At 54.0% G+C, this 17,118-nt stretch overlaps 2 protein-coding genes across 5 annotated transcripts in view; both read left to right on the top strand.

Annotated features, from left to right (window-relative positions):
* The window catches only part of ARFGAP3 (ARF GTPase activating protein 3), a 111,049-nt gene that overhangs the window by 35,361 nt on the left and 58,570 nt on the right, over positions 1-17,118 (top strand). The window lies entirely within an intron of this gene.
* The window catches only part of PACSIN2 (protein kinase C and casein kinase substrate in neurons 2), a 147,927-nt gene that overhangs the window by 127,015 nt on the left and 3,794 nt on the right, over positions 1-17,118 (top strand). For 3 of the 4 annotated variants that reach the window (XM_069081957.1, XM_069081955.1, XM_069081956.1), the window contains 4 exons: positions 7,847-8,022; positions 10,249-10,369; positions 14,732-14,853; positions 16,746-16,868. In XM_069081957.1, coding sequence (XP_068938058.1) covers positions 7,847-8,022; positions 10,249-10,369; positions 14,732-14,853; positions 16,746-16,868 — 542 coding nt within the window. The remainder of the gene's footprint in view (positions 1-7,846; positions 8,023-10,248; positions 10,370-14,731; positions 14,854-16,745; positions 16,869-17,118) is intronic. The other variant, XM_069081958.1, reaches the window with a different exon arrangement.

The raw sequence follows: 17,118 nt of genomic DNA, 5'->3' as shown, positions 1-17,118 counted from the left end.
CACACACACACACACACACACTGAGCAAGTATTCATAAGCTCTTCCTTCATTCCGGGAGCTCTGTGGGGCACTGGGAATGGAAAGACAAAGGTAAACCGGTCCCCGTCCTCGAGGAGCTCATGTTCTGTCAGGGGATGGAGCATGGACACACTCAAGCCTGGAATCAGCACAAGTAACTGGGGGTGGGGATGGATCAAGGAAGGCTGCCTGCAGGAGGCTTCATTTAAGTGGAGCTCAGATGACTGTTTCATTTCAGATGGGATCTGTAGTGGATAGCACTGGCCCTGGAGCCAAGGAAACCTGAGTTCAGATCTGACTCAGACCATTACTGTTTGTGTGACCCTGGGCTAGTCACTTTGCTTCTGTCTGCCTTAGTTTCCTCATCTCTAAAGTGAGGATAATAACAGCACACGTTCCTCCCAGAGTTATTGTGAGGGTCAGATATTTGTAAAATGCTTTGCAGACCTCAGAGCAGCTCTAGAAATACTAGTTGTTATTATTATTCCTTTATTCCTGACTTATCCCTTCTCTCATAAGTCAGTAGCCTGATTCTACACAGGCAGCGACCCTGAAATTAGGACCACAGGAGTGACCAAGTCTTCCTTGTCTTCACTTCTTACCGTGTCCACCATGCAGTGCTCTTCTTGAGAAAGAAGTCTGCCTGCCTGTGGCAGCGAGGCTGCTGGCTGACGCAGAAGCCAACCACCTTTCTCAGTTCTTGATCCTCAGCTCTGTGTTTTTTTGGCTGTCCTCCCCTTTTCATTGAGATTAGTCTTTAAGAAGTGTGCTGAATCTCTGTCAGGAAATGCTGGGTTATCAGGGAGGCGCAGAGAAAGGCCACAAACCTGGAGAAGGGCAGGGATCGTCCTGAGATTCTGAAAGCAGAGAGGAGAGTCTGGAAACTCGAGCTCACTCAGCCTGTCTTATTAAAGGTGTTTCTTGCACACCCAGAAGCGGCACTCCCAGAGAGCCACGTCCATCAGGAGCAGGTCGGAGCAAACTAGTCTCCTGTCCTTTTCCAACTGGGCAGTGCTGGAGAGGACAGTCTTCTTGTCTCAAGCCTGTCTTAGCTGAGTGACTCTGAGCACAGCATTTAAATCTCTCTGCCTCAGTTTCCTTATCTGTCAAATGAAGATCTTAACAGTCCCTCCCCAAATTGGTATGTGGACCAGATGAGATGAGAAATCTGAAGCACTTTATAAACTGTACTTATCCCATTAAGGGAATACCTGGATGTTCTGTAATTGCTGGCTGCTGTTACTGATATTTGTTTAGATCTCGGCAAAGCAGCTGACAAGTCCCTGTTCTTGTGGAAAAGTCCAAGAGCTGTGGGCCACATCAGGAGCTGGCAAACTGCAGCCCCACCCCCTGAGCTAAGCCTGGTGTTTGTACCTTTCGAAAGAAATCGAGGACCATCGGGCTACATTACTGTGCACTTGGGCAGGTTTGGGCTGGGTTGGATTGTTGAACTCAATGAAGGATGTGACCGACATCAGCTCATCCAGAGATCTCCAGCAAGCCTCAAGGGCAGCACGGCGGAGCCAGACTGGTCTCTGCCATCCACACGGGTCCTGGATAAAAAGTGTTAAAGGTGTCAGTGGCGTGTCTGGAGGAAAAGACAGTGTAGGAAAGAGCTCAAGGGTCTCTGAGAATCAGGGGAGAGAAAACTTGAAAATCAACCTGGAAAGGGCACCCGCCTGCATTTTAGTATATAAACAAGACTAAGTTGGGAAGGAAAGGCAGCAACTGCTAACAGAGTCAGGATTCCTAAGCCCTTTGTCAGGCTGCGACATTGGGAGGGATTTTAAGAAGGCTCAATGTGGGGCGGCCAGGTGGCTCAGCGAGTAAGAGCACCGGCTCCAGTGTCAGGATGACCTGGAGATCAAATCCCAGGCTGAGACACTCAGCACCGCACCCAGAAATAACTGGCTGAGTAACCTTGAGCAAGTTACTTAACCCCGATTGCTTTAAAAAAAAAAAAAAGGCTCAATGTACAGCCTTGTATTTTGATGGCGTTTCTCTGGGAGAGGAGCAGCTTCCTCAGGCACGTGTCCTTGACCAGAGGAAGCTGGGCTGGGCCGGGCCCCTGTCAGCTGAGACTTCATTTCATACTGTGCACCCCTTGTGGTTTTTAAGAGCGCGTGTTACTCCAAAGAAACAGGAAAATTGGCAGCTCTCTGAGACCACATTTCAGTGACTGTTAGAAATATTGATGTGGCTCTAACATCTCAGCATCAAGAAAATCAGTAATAATGGCTCAGCTTCTACCTGCCAGACCCTGTGCTTAGTGCTTTACAGTTATGTCCATATGACCCTCACAACAATCCCAGGAAGTGGGTGCTTTATTTGCTGTTATTATTCCCTTTTTACAGATGAGGAAACTGAGGCAGGCAGCGGTGATGTGTCTTGCCCAGGGTCCCACAGCTAGAATGTGTCTGAGGTCAGATTTGAACTCAGGTCTTCCTGACTGAAGGTCTGGTGCTCTGGGCACAGTGACACTCCCTACCTGTCTACCAAAGATCATTCACATCCATAAGGACATAGTCTCAGTCATTCTAAAGAGGAAGAACTAACAAATTATTGCTGTGAAACAGCCCAGTTAATCACCAGAAAGGGCTCCCTGAGACCCCGAGAGCAGAAGGAGTTGATGTTGCCTCCTTGCTGGTGGGCTGGAGGTTGGACACACAGCAAGAAAACAAAGGCTTCCTGGGGCTGTGAAGGAAAAATCTGCTGGGGGGAGGTGGGACCAAGCTTAGGGCGCCGGCCAAAGGTGAGCAAAGGTCATTGTTACTCAAGAGACCCAGAAGGTCACTGGCAGGGCTGCAGAGGCATCAGCCTCACACTCACTTCCTCACACACACATATCAGAGTCCAGCGGCAGGACCAAAGTCAGGGCAGCCAGTGACCGCCCAGGATGCACTGGGTGACCTCGGCGTCTTTGATGTCTGACCAAGCTCCACCTCTCAGTGCTCCACAGGCTTGCAGAAATAGTCTAGGGGCTGTGCTCGAGGTAGTGTAGCTGGTAGGCAGCTGTGAATGGGCAGCTCTTCACTGATTCTTGAGCTGGATTCCACGTACCTTCCATCCCATCATCGAAGATGCAGGGTGTCGGGTCATTGTATACATTTCATGAGCTTCTGATTGAAAACGGGGCCTTCACCAGGGAACTGGTTCTGGGGTTGGACAGAGATGAATGTTCCAATTTCCAAAAACTGGGAGAGAATGGAGTTAGCAGGTTCTAGACCAGGGGTCGCTGGCAAGTTTCTGGCAAAATTCTGGACTGCTTAGTTAAAGAAATGGCTGGTGAGCCCCTAGAAGAGGAGGTGGGGGTCCCAAAGACTCAGCATGACCTGATCAGAATGATCATGGCACACCGGCCAATAAGACTATCTGTGAAGCACTTAGCACAATCCTCAGTATGTAGCCAGTAGGCATTTAATTCATGCTCATCCCCTTTCCTCCCCCATTTCTATTTCTGACAAAGGAAACAGATTGACAGGTCTGTGGGATGCTAACTCATACATAATATGTGTCTGTGTGTGTATAGATACAAATGAACACCCACATTTCACACTTGTATTTGTCACCTCGATTTTAGAAACAAGGAGGGAAGAGCTCCCCTTTGCTCTGATCAGAGGCACCACAGGATTTTCCGGACAGAGAATCCTGGTCTGAGCCTATGGTACTCATGGTATCCACGTATGGAGGGGGCGTCACAGTTCACAAGGCATGATGGGCATGACAGCAGCTGCTCCCACATAGTGTAGAAGTGCTCTGGGGTTTGGGAAGGGCTTTCTTCCCAGTCACCCTGTGAGGGAGCGGGGCAATCTCTCAGCCTTGGTTTCTTTGTCAGCAGGGAGTGAGCACAGGTGACTTGGTGTAGCAGCAAGCACCCCAGCGTTCCCAGGGTGGCTGCTAGCAATACAGGTTCTTGGATCTGCTTTGTTAAAGGAAAGCAACTCAAAATGGGTTAACAAGCTTACTTTAATCAGTCAGACATATATCGTTTACCTTGTTCAGGAGAAAAGGTCAGCACCCCGAACTTCAAAGTATACAGGCAGAATTATCAAGACAGAAACAGATCAAGTAGACAGATTTCCAAACTGTCCAACCATTACATCCATACCTAGTTAACATCTGGGTTTCAACATCTGGGTTTTTCAAAGCCGGGGGGCCTCTGGACAACGGCTTCCCAGAATACAGATCAAATCACAGAACACTTCTCAAAGTGAGCCCCCAAAACAAAGCCTCGCATCAGGGCTTATATAGCCTTCTCCTGGCTCAGAGAATGTAACAACCTTCTGGACCCACTGGCCAATCAGAAAGTATCTACTGAAAAACAAGCCTCCCATCCCAGGCTTCAGGTGCACTTTAGCCTAGGGGCAGGGAAGATCTTCCAAATTTGCATTCCCATTACACTTGGCCAGGGTCTCACACACAGTTTTGTTAAGCTTAAAGTCTGTGCAAATTCCTGTGCTTAGCACAAGGCATTTTGAGATAAAGCCAGATTGTCTGTGCCATGAAGAGTCTTAGGATCTGGTGGGGGGGGCGGGGGGATCAGAGGCTCTGAGTGAACAGTTTTTAAAGGAGCATTTCAAAGGATCAGCAGTGACATGCAGGATTGCTTCAAGTCTGTAATAAGAGAAACGCAGCTATTGAGGTTTCGTTTTATGTTCAGCAAATCAGCAAGGATGTCAAAAGCCAGATAGTCGATGCTTGAAGGGCTCTAGGAAAGCAGGAAGAGCTGGGAAACAAGAATTTGTTGAGAGAAGTCACCAAACTGTGGTTTTAAGCCATAGATTCCAAGCCTGGGCCTGTCTCCCAAAGAAGGTAAGGAGAGAAAGGGGAAGGTCTCAAGACGTAGAGACTGGAATATTCATTCACAGCAGCATTTTCTGTGATAGTCAAAAGAAAAGGCCTCAACAAAATTTTTAAAAATGTAAAAATCTCCTGGGAAGAGATCATGGTCTACTTGTATCTAAATAAGGATATGAGAGAAGTCTGTGACCAGGGCAGCAAAGAGGGCTAGGCCGAGGTCTCTAAAGACATGGGAGAGCCCACCTGGGGCTCAGGAAACGAGCTGAAGGAGGGCCCCTTGGAGGAGGAGAGGGTTCCATCATTCTGCCTTGGTCCTTACCCATAGCCACTGGCTAAGACACTTGTTCTTCCTAGTTTTCTTTGTGATGAGCATGGCTCTCTGGGAGAGGGAAGAAGAGATGTTGGGTGAAAACCAAAGAACAGAAATGTATTTTTGGCGGGTTTTTTTTGGAGAGGGGAAGGCAAGACAATTGGGGTTAAGTGACTTGCCCAAGGTCACATGGCTAATAAGTGTTAAGTGTCTGAGCCCAGATTTGAACTCAGGGCCTCCAGACTCCAGGGCCAGTGCTCTATTCACTGCACCACCTAGCTGCCCCTCAGAAATGTACTTTTTAAGAAAGAAAAGATTGACTGAGTCAGCGGGAGAAGAGGTGATTCAAGGTCAGATTCTAGGAAGGAGTGTTAGAGATCAGAACCCGGGTCTCAGGATACAGGGCGGGGGTGGGGGGCACTTTCAGGTATTCAAGAAGTGAGTGAGAGAGAAGGTAGGAGGTGTATCTGCTGCTACCCCTTCCCAGCTTCTTGTGCTGGGGGTGAAGAGATGGAAAGACACCAAGTCCCTGCTCTCATCAAAAGCCTGACACGTAGTCGGTGCATGAGAGACATGATGTGGGAGAAACTAATGGTTTCTGACTTTGGGGAGACTTGATGAAAGTGGCCAAACTTGGGCTGGTCCTGGAAGGATGGGTTTGAGATAACAAAGATCGGGGCAGATGCAGGGAGTGCAGTGGCAGGTGCCCCACTAGCTGGGCATGGTCTGCCCTAGATCACGGCATGGGGCTGTTTCCCCCGGCTCTCTGAACCTCCAAACCCTTGAAATCATCCCCCATTGGCTTCTCCTATTTAGACCAGTCTCTGCTGAAGAACCGACCTTCCTCTTCATCAAGGCCAGTGCTTTGCATGTAACCAGACGACCCCCGTCCCATCTCTCCTTGTATCCTGGCTCCTTCCCTGCTCTCTCTGGTTGTGCCTAGATCTCCCCCATCCCAAAGAGCCCCTCACTAGACCTTCCTGTCCCCCTCAGTTTGTCTGCCTCCATCTTTCTTCCCCTTCACAGCCAAGCTCCAGGGGGAAGACCTCACCCTGTTTTTCTCTGACCTCATCCTGATTCCGGTGCATTGGCACTCTCCAAAGTTAGTGGTGCTGTCCAAATTGCCTTCATTGGAAGCCTTTTCTCTTTTCTCCCTGCTTTGCCCCTGCAGCATCTGATACTTGTCCTGGCTAGCCCCATCTCTGTCTGCACTTTCCTACACTGTGCCCTCCTGCTTCTCCTGAGGCCTGTCTAAAAGCCCCTTCTCGGCCTGCACTGCTGAGTCATCCCTCTTGGCACCCCTGAGGGTCCCCGAGGCGCTGGCCTGAGCCCCCTCATCCTGACTCACTAACCTCCCCAGCTTCCAGGAGTTTAGTCACAGTGGCCCCCAGGGCTACAGGTTCCACCTGCCTCCTGGCTGGCCATCCTGCAGGCACGGCTCAGATCTGGCCTGTCTGCAACCAGGCGCCTCCCCGCGGGCCCCCAGCCCGTTCCTCTCTTGGGTCCCTGTGTTGATTAAAGGCACCACCGTCCTTCTAGCCTCAGAGTTAAAGCCTTGGCATCTTCCATGATTCCTCCCTGCCCCTGCAGAGCCAGTGGGCTGCCAGGTCATACATTTCCATTCACGTGATAGCTCTCAAATACGGTGCCTTCCCTGCACTCACCAACACCCTCTGGCTCAGACCCCATCACATCACCTGTGAGGAGTGCTGTCTAGGCCTCTACTCTTCCCTCTCTGTACAGTCTGGGGCTCCCTATTGCCTCCAGAATCCAGCATGAACTCCTCTTTTTGCCCTTTGCAGTTGCCACCTCCCTTTCCAAATAGGATCTGCTCATCCCCTGCTGTGGTCTGTAGCTCTTCCTCATGCCAGAAATGTGACCTCTCCTCTCCAGGCCTTTGCCCAGCCTTCCCTCCACCCCTCGTGTGCCCTCTCTCCTCCTCCTGCCTCTTAGTGACCCTTGTGAACTTCAGAACTGCTTGAGTGGCATCTTCTGCCCAAAGCCTTATCTGACTCCCCCTCTCTAGGGGCACCTTACCCCCTCTTCCCCCCCAGAAATCCAGCAGACTGCATCGTGGCTGTTCAGCACAGACACACACACAGACACATGCATACACACACAGACACACAGACACACACACCACCACACAGCACACGTCTATCTGGGCTGTGAACTCCTTGAAGGGAAGGGCCCTTTACTTCAATCTTGTTTTTGTGCCTGGCACAGTGCCTTGTACACAGCCAGTGCCTAATCAGTGCCAAAGCATGATGTCCTGTTGGGATAGGGGAGAGTGAGCAGCCTCAGCTCCCCACTGTTCTCACTTACTGTGAGATGATATTTGTAAAGCATTTTGCCTCCAGGGCCACCTGAATGCTGACTCTGTACATGTTCCTCCCATGTGAATCTGAACCTTCTGAGTGGGTGGCACATAGGGAGTGCCACACTCAGGTGTAGGGTGACTGACATGTCGGGAGGGCCACGCTCAGAGTGTAGGGTGGGTGGCGGGTAGAGAGCCATGCTCAGAGTGTAGGGTGGGTGGTGGGCAGTGAAGTCCACACTCAGGGCTTAGGGTGGGCAGCGGGTAGAGAAGGCTATGCTCAGGGCGTAGGGTGGGAGGCGGGTAGAGAGGGCCACGCTCGGGGCGTAGGGTGGAGGCCGCTGGGTGGAATGGTGAGTACTGCTTCACAGTGTGACCGGGGTGGGTGGCTCTTTTCTAGACCAAGGAGAAGTATGAGAAGTCCCTGAAAGAGCTGGACCAAGGGACCCCCCAGTACATGGAGAACATGGAGCAAGTGTTTGAACAGTGTCAGCAGTTTGAGGAAAAACGCCTGCGTTTCTTCCGGGAGGTGCTGCTGGAGGTTCAGAAGCATCTTGACCTGTCTAACATTCCCAGGTAAAGGGGGGAGCCCAGAGCCTTCACAGGCTGAGGAGCCTAAAGTGAGATTTACAAACCAACCATTTCGTGTCTCCTGGTGAGACTTCATACAGGGTAATCTACACACATAGTCAGCCAGCAGCTGCGTGCTGGGCTCTGCGCTAAGCACCAGGGCTGGAAAGGAGGACAGAAACCCTGGTCCCTGCCCTCAGGGTGCTCCCTGTCTAAGGGAGGAGACAGTCGTTCATGGAGCGAACGTTTCTGGGACTTGGGCAGTGCCCATTCCCATGATGGCATGCTTGTATGTGGAGAAATGCCATGTCTGCATGTGAATCTTAGGAAGTCGGGCCTGCTCATGAGCTGGACACAGGATATAGAGGCAGCCAGCTCAGAAGGAAATGGTGCGAGCGTGGGAGCATTGGTCATGGCCTCGGGCCACCAGGGCTGTGGTCCTCTGCCCTGTGGGGGGCCGTGCCCCATGTAGGGCCCCACTTCTAAGAAGGGAGGCTTCATACTGGACACATACAGAGGCGCCCCCAGGATGTCAAGGTGCTGTTCAGGAATCTGGTAACAGGACCCTGGAGGTGGGGCACAAGACTAGTGCCCTTGTGCTCCTGGGCTCCAGGTAGGGGCGGTTTGAAAACTGGACGAGCTGTCCCAGAGGGGAAATGTCTTTGGATGCAGCGCATGACTCCTTGTCTAGGATCATACGTTCTGGCAGGCAGAATCTGTGTATTGTCTGGCCACGCAGGCTCTTACAGGCAGCAGGTGACTGCCAGGGGTTTGGCGCTGTTACACTGCTGTGGAGGAGAGCCACGTGTGGGCTCGATGGTGCCCAGGGTGCTGGGCCTGCTGCTGCCCCCTCTGATGCTGCCATTTTGTGACCCTAATTTGAGGAGCTTTGCCCTGAGCCAGGACAGCTTGTCATAATAGTCTGATTCAGCTGAAGCACTGGCCTTTGAACTGTCATCCTGCTTAGGAAAGAATAATACCAAAGTGCTGGCTTTGAATCCTGGTTCTGCGTCTCTGGGACTCTGGCAAGTGACCTCAGGTTGACCTATAAATGAGGAAGGCAGACCAGATGGTCGCCAGGTCTCCCTACAGAGGCCCCTGAGATCTTCAGTGCTCTGGGGCCTGTCCCAGCTCTGGCAGTGATGGGGGAGCTGCCTTTAGACATCTCATCAGACATGACAGGTGCACTCAGGGGCCTCATCCACACGCTCTCCTCCCGGTGTCAGTACATGGGTTAGTGACTGTCCTGCTAATTCATAGAAAGCCCAGGCAGGGGAGCCGCGGGACTGAGGCCCTGCAGGGCAGTTGTAGGTGGGGCTCAGCTGAGGCCCGCCTGCCTGGGGTGTGGCACCCTCACCGTGGGCTCATCCTGCACATTGCTTGCGTGGCCATGGGGGCTGGTAGGTCAGCTCCCTCCCTGGGGTATCAGCTCCTCGAGGGCAGGGACTGGCTTCTGCCGCTCTGTGTATCCTTGGTGCTTCAAACACTACCTGGCACACAGTAGTCTCTTAACGAACGCTTGTGGAGTGTCATAGTGATAGAACAAGAAAACAGCAGCTCCCGGGCCTCCAAGGCCGACATGACTCGGGCGGGCTAGGGGACGATGCCGGCCAGCAGCGTGGACCTCTGCCAGGCCCCCTCCGTCCTTCTCAGAGTCTGGCTAGAGTTCCATTGTTTGCTCATCCCAAAGCCCAGGCCTCGTTAGGCACCGTGTAAAGCCAAGTTGACAGAACGTTTTGCATCCTCTGAAGCATGGAAAAGCCTTTTCGGGGGTCATGTGGGCCTTCTCTAAGGCTGCTCTGACCCCCTCCTGTCACCCTCAGGAGGAAGGTCTGGGTCCTCAGACTGTCCCTGCCTGGCTCTGACTCTTGGCAAGCATCATCCCTCCTCTGGGCCTGTTTCTTTATCTGCCTCTTATACAGGGTCATCATCAGCCCTCCGGAAAAGGCTCTTAACTCAGCTTCTGCTCTCTTCTCTTCTCATTGCTACAGGAAAGGCTTGTGCCCCCGATTTAGATACCCCCTAGATGGACCAGTCGCATTTTGAGGGCAGGGACTAGGCACAGCAGGAACATCTGTCTCTGCCCGTGCCTGGCATGGGCCAGGCTTCCTAGAGCCCTGCACACGTGTTGCCTGGCCCCTGTGAGGCAGCTGCCCACAGGCTCAGAGGAGAGGGTGTCCTCTCCGAAACCAGTCTGGTGGTGACGCTGCTGCCTTTTCTCTCCTGGCCTAGCTACAAGAACATCTACAGAGAGCTGGAGCAGAGCATCCAAGCTGCGGACGCCGTGGAGGACCTGCGCTGGTTCCGAGCCAACCACGGCCCTGGCATGTCCATGAACTGGCCCCAGTTTGAGGTAGGCGGCGAGCCCTCCCTGGGCCTTTTCTTTCATCCCTGTTCCGGGAAAGAATGGGTGGCAGGAATGGAGCCAGTGCCCTGTATCTCACCCAGAGTTCTTCAGCTAGCCTGCTGCCCTGGAGCAGTGAGGTCAGTGTGTGAGTCGGCTCTGGAATGACTGGGCCCCAGCAGTGGGCAGAACGGTATGCTGAGCTGAGCCAGTGGGGCCAGGGCCAAACAGGATGGGCTGGGACTCCACAGTGTGCACAGCTGGAGAAACTGTGAGTGTTCATCCTGGAGGAGAGGAGACCCTGGGGACGTGGCGGGTCAGACAGATGGACGGCCTTGTGGAGGAAGCAAGTTCCTCTTGGCCCCAGTGGTCAGAACTAGAGCACGGGTGGGAGTCAGAGGGGCAAGGGCTGGGCTCTGCCACCCGTTGGAGCTGTCCAGCATCACAGCCACACGCTGTGACACGCCAGGAAAGATGTTCCCGACTGTGCCAGGGAAGGTTGGTTAGTTTAGGCAGGTTGTGGTAGCAAAGGGGAGCTGAGGGCCTTGTGCTACCTGCACTCAGTGTCTGGGCTCCAAGGCCCATGTAACTGCCCATGTGACTTAGTCCCTCTAAGCCTCGGTTTTCCTCCTCTGGAGGCCCCTGGATCTGTGTTCTGCTCTCAGATCCTAATTAGTGAAGAATGCTGTGGGCCTTACTCAGCAACTATCCTTTTACCGTCACTGTGCCTGGGAGGGGGAGGGCCTTTGAGCTTGAGGCACCATTTCTCTCCCCCTTTACAGCTCCCTTAAAGGTCTGGGGGGTTTTCTTGTTGAGTAATGATGGTGCCTAATCAGCTTTTATCTCAATCAACCTGGCTCTTGTGGCTTTCCTTTTGTCGTCAAAATCTGACAGAGATCTTGGCAAATAGAATTGTCGTTCTTCTAAACAGATATGAGGTTCTTTGCCGGTGAGGGGAGGCCAAAGGGCCCCCACGGCCTCTGTGGGCTGTGAACCTGCTGTCCCACCCAGAACTCCCAGCCAGCCCCTCCAGCAGGGAGCTCGATGGTAGCTGCATGCCCCAGCTTGAACCAACCTGTGCTTACTGGGTGACTTTAAACCTCAGGCCCTCTTTGGGCCTAAGGTCACTCCTTTGTAGAGCGAGTCCCTCCCGTGTCTGCTTTTGAGTCTCCATATGGAGCCTGGGGAGTGTTTGTCTTTAGCACTCTGTGGGACTGTTAGTTGTTTTTTGTTTGTACCAGCAAAGACTGTGAAGTTTCTCAGGCATGACTCTGCTTTGGGGAGATGCCCTGCCAACCTGGCAGGCTCTCTGTACTTGGGAGCCCCATTACCTGGCTTGGCTGGATTCAGCCACGCTGGACAGAACCATAGCTGGGTGTCTCCTGACTGGGTGCCCAGGGAACAGGCAGAGCGTCCATACATTCACATGATCCCCTAGCTGTAACCCCAGCAGAGATTCCTCCTCCTGCCCACCTGCTGCATGTAATGATGCTCCAGGGAAATGGGTGCGAGAAGCCATTTCTGCTGCCATCGGCCTGCTGGAAAGGCTGCTGAGTTAGGATCTGCCTGGGGGTGACCTTGGAGTGGGGTCAGCATCCTTGCCGGCCCACACCTGCCACAAGCACTCGGGGCTCCCAGAAGAAACTTCCCGGGCAGCCAGGCCCGACCCTAGGGACTAGGAGGCAGGGCTGGGGCCCCACTTGGGTGAGCCCTGGGGCCTCCTGAGGTGTTGGGGCGTTAGCTGATGTCTGCCAGGACCGTGGGTGCTGGGGGGCCCTGCCACGCCTGCCCAGCCGGGCTCTCTGAGCGGGCTCCATTCATGTTCGGTCTTCTCTAACAAAACGATCTTGTTTCTATGCTTCCCGTGCCCTAAGGATGAAGTAAGTTCTACTTTGTTGTTCCTTCTCACGCTTTCGTTCATCCCTCGCCTCGTTTGAGCAGTAGCAGCTCCCTGCTCTTGGCCCCCACATCCCAGGATGCACTTGGGCTCTCCCTGTGCTTCTCTGAGCCAAGGTCAGTGGACAGATGGATCTGAGCAGACTGTAGGGAGAGCCCTGCCAGGTGGGACTGAGAAAATCGGAGAAAGCAAAAGTCCTGCAAGAGGCCATTGTTTCCCTGAAAAATGAAGTCCTAGCTACATCCTTCCTGTCTCCAGCAGTGGGCTGACACTTCTCCTCCCCTCCACAGGCACACTCGTGCACACACTCACACACGTGTGCACTCACACACGTGTGCGCGCACACACGCACATAATACTCAAATGCGTGCATACTCACATGCATACACACATGCTCATGCGCACGCCCGTGTGCACGTGCACACACACGCATGCACACAGACACGCACACACATTCTCACACACACACACACCCCACTTGTTTCTAATGCAGTAAAGAGTGACCCCAGTCCGAGGGGCAGGTGCCTGCAAGAGCCTAGCAGAAGAAGCAGAGGGGAAGGCTCGTGCTTGCATGTCAGAAGCTCAGCATCCCACCTCCTCCGTGAGCCACTCAGTTCCTCTTGTGGTGGGCACCCTGAGATTGGCTTTCTCAGAGCTTGGCATGCCAAGCCACACTGCCATCAGACCAGCTGTCTCACAGGCATGTGCCCTTTCAGCTTTAAGTCCTTTGACATTGTGGCCAGCCCTGCTGGCCTGGCCTTGGGTCCTGCCATCCTCAGGGCGGCCTCCCAGCCCTGCCTGGGCCCCTCCTCTGAGCAGCTACGAGGCTTGCACTGAGCTCAGCTTCCAAAGCGTCTTTCGGTCAGGGACCCCCCAGCAGTCAGGGGAAGCCAGGACCCTTCCCAAAATGGCATTTGTGAAGGCTGGGAGGGAATGCTCAACTGCAGCTAGCGATTAGCAGAGATAGAGACGTCCTTTTTCCCCATTGATGTTTATGCATGTCTGCTTGTGAGAGGCGAGGAGGCCCAGGGTCTCTCAGGGCCCTCTCCGTGCTGACGCTGTGGGAATCTGTGCATGTGACTGTCCCACTGCCACGTCCCCTCGTGTCTGGCATGCTTTTGTCTTGTCTCTGCCTCTGAATGTGCATGCTGTCTCCTGAATGGAAGCTGTTCCCTTCTGCCTGGCATGCCTGGCTCCTGGCCTGGTGCCTGGCACGGAGGAGGGGCTGACCAGGGGCTTCTTGCTTGGCCACTGTATGTATGGAAGGGCGGGTTCAACTTGGGAAACAGTGTAGTTGTGTACAAAAGATGAAGGTCTGGGGGGCGGCCAGGTGGCACAGTGAGTAGGAGCACTGGCCCCAGAGTCGGGATGACCTGGATTGAATTCGGGCTCCGATACTTAGCACCACACCCAGAAATAACTGGCCGTGTAACCTTGATCAAGTTACTTAACCCCAATTGCTTAAGAAAAAGAGGAAGGTCTGGGGATGGCTAGGTGGTGCACTGAATAGAGTGCCGGCCCTGGAGTCAGAAGGATCTGAGTTCAAATCCGACTTCAGGCACTTAACACTTACTAGCCATGTGACCTTGGGCAAGTCACTTAACCCCAACTGCCCTGCCCTTCCCCCCTCCAAAAAGAGGAAGGTCTCTGCTGCCTCAGGCACAGGTGCCCCATCCCCACAGGGTTCACCTGCACCTGCAGTGTGGCCCTTTGGCCCTGGTGTTTAGGAGGAAACTTTTATTCATTGAAGAGCATGAGCAGACCAGGGAATCTAGTCTCCTCCCACTGTTGGCTACATGCTTTGTAATCCTGGAGGCCTCAGGAAAAGGGAGGGGCCGGATCTGTCTTCTCATCTTGTAGAAACTCCCTCCCCAAACTGGGGGTAGACTCATCTGCACAAAGAGTCTAGAGGCTGCTAGTGGGGGGCACCAGTGGGACTTGGAGCCGCCAGCCTTGGCAGCCTCTCCAGAACTTGTCATTGGCAGTAACGGTAAGACTAGGCCAAAGGACAAGGAGGAGCAATCGATTGTTCTGTGATGCAGGGAGGGGTCCTGAGTCCTGTGGGACACGTCTTGCATCCCATGTGGGAAGCTGGTCCGCAGAGGCTGTGCTCTGCTCCGCTCCCAGAAGCAAGGCCTCAGGCTCACCCATGAGCTCTTGTTGAGGGGCTGACCATCCCCAGGACGTCACCTGGTGCCCATTGGAAGATTGCTTATGTGCAAAAGGGACATCAGATGGCCAGGTCCCAAGGAGACGCCCTGATTACTTGACATCTCATTGCCCGACTCGTCCAAGCCTTATTTTTCTTTTCAGTGGAATGGGCCCTGCTTGGCTGGCATGTCCACATTGGCAGAGAGCTGAGGTGCCGCAGAGTGATGGCTGAGAAGGGAAACAGGCTGAGGAGTGGGGGCAGATGTCAGCTGTCTCTTGTTGATAAAAGCTTCTCCTTTCCCCCTGCTCTGCTCACTGTCCAGGAATGGTCTGCAGATCTGAATCGGACACTGAGTAGGCGTGAGAAGAAGAAGGCCTCAGATGGTGTGACTCTGACCGGCATCAACCAGACCGGCGACCAAGCCCTGCCCAACAAGCACAGCAGGTGGGCTTTGGTGTGGGCGCTGGATCATGGCATAGGGCTCTGAATGTCGGCATTCTGGAGAGGAGGAAAGAGGTTTTTGGGCATCCTCAGTGGGCACTGGGGATGCTAGAAATATGCCAGGGGGACCTTCAGGGCTCCACACCTGTCCTTAAAAAGCCAAATCCCAAAAGGGCCCTTGCTGTGAACCTGCCACCGCTTCCCCAGCTGGGGAATCAAATACCAGTAAGTGATGCAGGAGGGGGCAGGACCTCTGCTCTCTTTGGGCTGTTCCTGGGCCCTCATCAACCTTTTTGGTCTCTGATAATGATGACATTTTGTATACAGATTCCCAGGCTTCCCCACGGCTGCCTCTTCTGAAGCCAGTCAGTGACTTGGCGGGGCTAGGTAGTTGACCTTACCTAGCGTCCAACCTTTGTTTGTCCTCCGCCAGTCGAGGCCCAGTGGGCCTCTCGGAGCTCTGGGAGGGACTCCCTTGGGGAGGGCCGAGAAGCCTCTTCCTTCAGCCCCTGCTGGCAGCAGCCGGATGACCACCAGTCACCACCGGCTCTCCATGCCACCTGGGGGCAAAGTCCAGCTTCAGCCTACTTTTACATGTCCCAGTTTATGTTGGGTACAAGGCATTAGAGATGTGAACATTTTAAAAATGGGGCTCCCATTGTGAGGGGACAGGGGGACATGAAGGGAGGCAGCTGGAAGGGGCAGCCCCAACAGCAGAACCCTCCTGCAGACGTAGGTGTCTGGGACCAGAGCTGCAGGCTCCCCCAGTCTGGCTGTGGTGCCCTTCTCTGCTCCGAGAAATAGCCAGTGATTAGCGGCACCCAGGCTGGTCTGGCGCTTTGCTCCAGAAGCTGGGCCTCAGGCACTCAGGGACAAGTCCCAAGCTCCTCTGCCCCTTGGTTTCCTCCTCTATAAAATGCCTCACAAAGTGCTGGGGAAGCTCCCGTGAGCTCATGGCTAGGAAGCAGTAATTTTGAGGCCCAGCTGGGCTCAACTCTCCCTGTTTCCCTACCCCTCTGAGCAGTCCATTGGTAGAAGGCCCTCAGACCAGGTTTCCAGGGTCTCCAGGGGAGTTGGGCCTGCTTTCCTAAGCTCTCTTCCTGGCAAATACGATAGTGACTGGGTTTGTGTGCCTCAGTGGGAGGGCAGGAGGCCACTGAGGTCTGAGTTGTTTGGCACCCTGTGGTCACTTGGCTTCCAAAGGTTTGACAAGAACTGCTTCTACTTGATGCTTCCAGACAGACCTAGGAGTGACTGGGGAGTGGCTGGGGATCCGGCTTATCCCCAAGCAGGAAGGGCTTCCAGCAAAGGGCTAGATAAGGCTTCCCACTGAGGCACAGCTGCCCTAGGAGGGAGGCCCTGCCTGACCAGCCAAAGGTCTGCCACACTCAGAGGCCCCTAGAGTGTCGGCTGGGTTAGTCACTTGCCAGAATTAGCCTTCATCACATCGGCAGCTGGGAAAAGAAAGCCAGCCCTCCACCCTCCACCCCCCACCCCCCACCGGTGTGGCCAGATGTCTTCCTCCTTTTCTCCAGTGCATCCCCACCCTCTGAGATGGGAGAGTCACCTTAGGCCTGCCCATCCTGGAGACTGTGCCTCATGCAGCCCAGGCAGGGGCTGGATGGGCTGCCACTCAGGCACCTCTGATCCGTCAGCCCTGCTCTGGGGCAGCTTCTGCATCTGCTGTGGGAAGAGGTAGACCGACTGGTCTCCTTGTGTGGGACAGAGGCTTCCACTACTTGGAAAGTCAGGAGCCTGAGCATGAAGCTAGAGTGCGGGCAAGGGCCTTCCTGGGGCAGGGCAGGCCAGCCCTGGGCCCCCTCCCCTCCTCTGCCGAACTCTGCCTCCCTGCGAGGCAGGCAGGGTCACCTTGCTGCTTTTTCTTTCCCAAATAGTAACCTTAGTGTCCAGAGTGACACAGCACAGTCAGTGCAATCCCAGCCAAGTTACAACCCCTTTGAGGATGAAGACGACACGGAGAGCACTGTCAGTGAGAAGGAGGACAATAAGCGGAAAAAGTTGGTGAAAGAAAGTCTGCCATTCTGTCTTCCTCCTCCTTGCGCTCTCCCGCGCTCTCTGTGCTCTCTACACTCAGGGCTCCCCAGGGTGGGCGTGTGGCCGCACTCCACTGCATGAAGACCCCGACCTCGCGCTCACTCTCACGCACCTAACGTGTCTTTCCTCCTCTTTGTTCTTGGCGGCCCCTGGGCCGGCGCTGGCTAACACCATCATGGGGCCTCCTTTTAACCACGGTTTAGATGCTAGGCC

The sequence above is a fragment of the Petaurus breviceps genome, unplaced genomic scaffold (assembly GCF_028583685.1).
Source record: "Petaurus breviceps papuanus isolate PSGF00001 unplaced genomic scaffold, PetGlider_PUasm1.0 156, whole genome shotgun sequence".
NCBI lineage: Eukaryota > Metazoa > Chordata > Mammalia > Diprotodontia > Petauridae > Petaurus > Petaurus breviceps.
The sequence above is the reverse complement of the archived record's forward strand: the minus strand, read 5'-3'. Positions and strand labels throughout refer to the sequence as shown.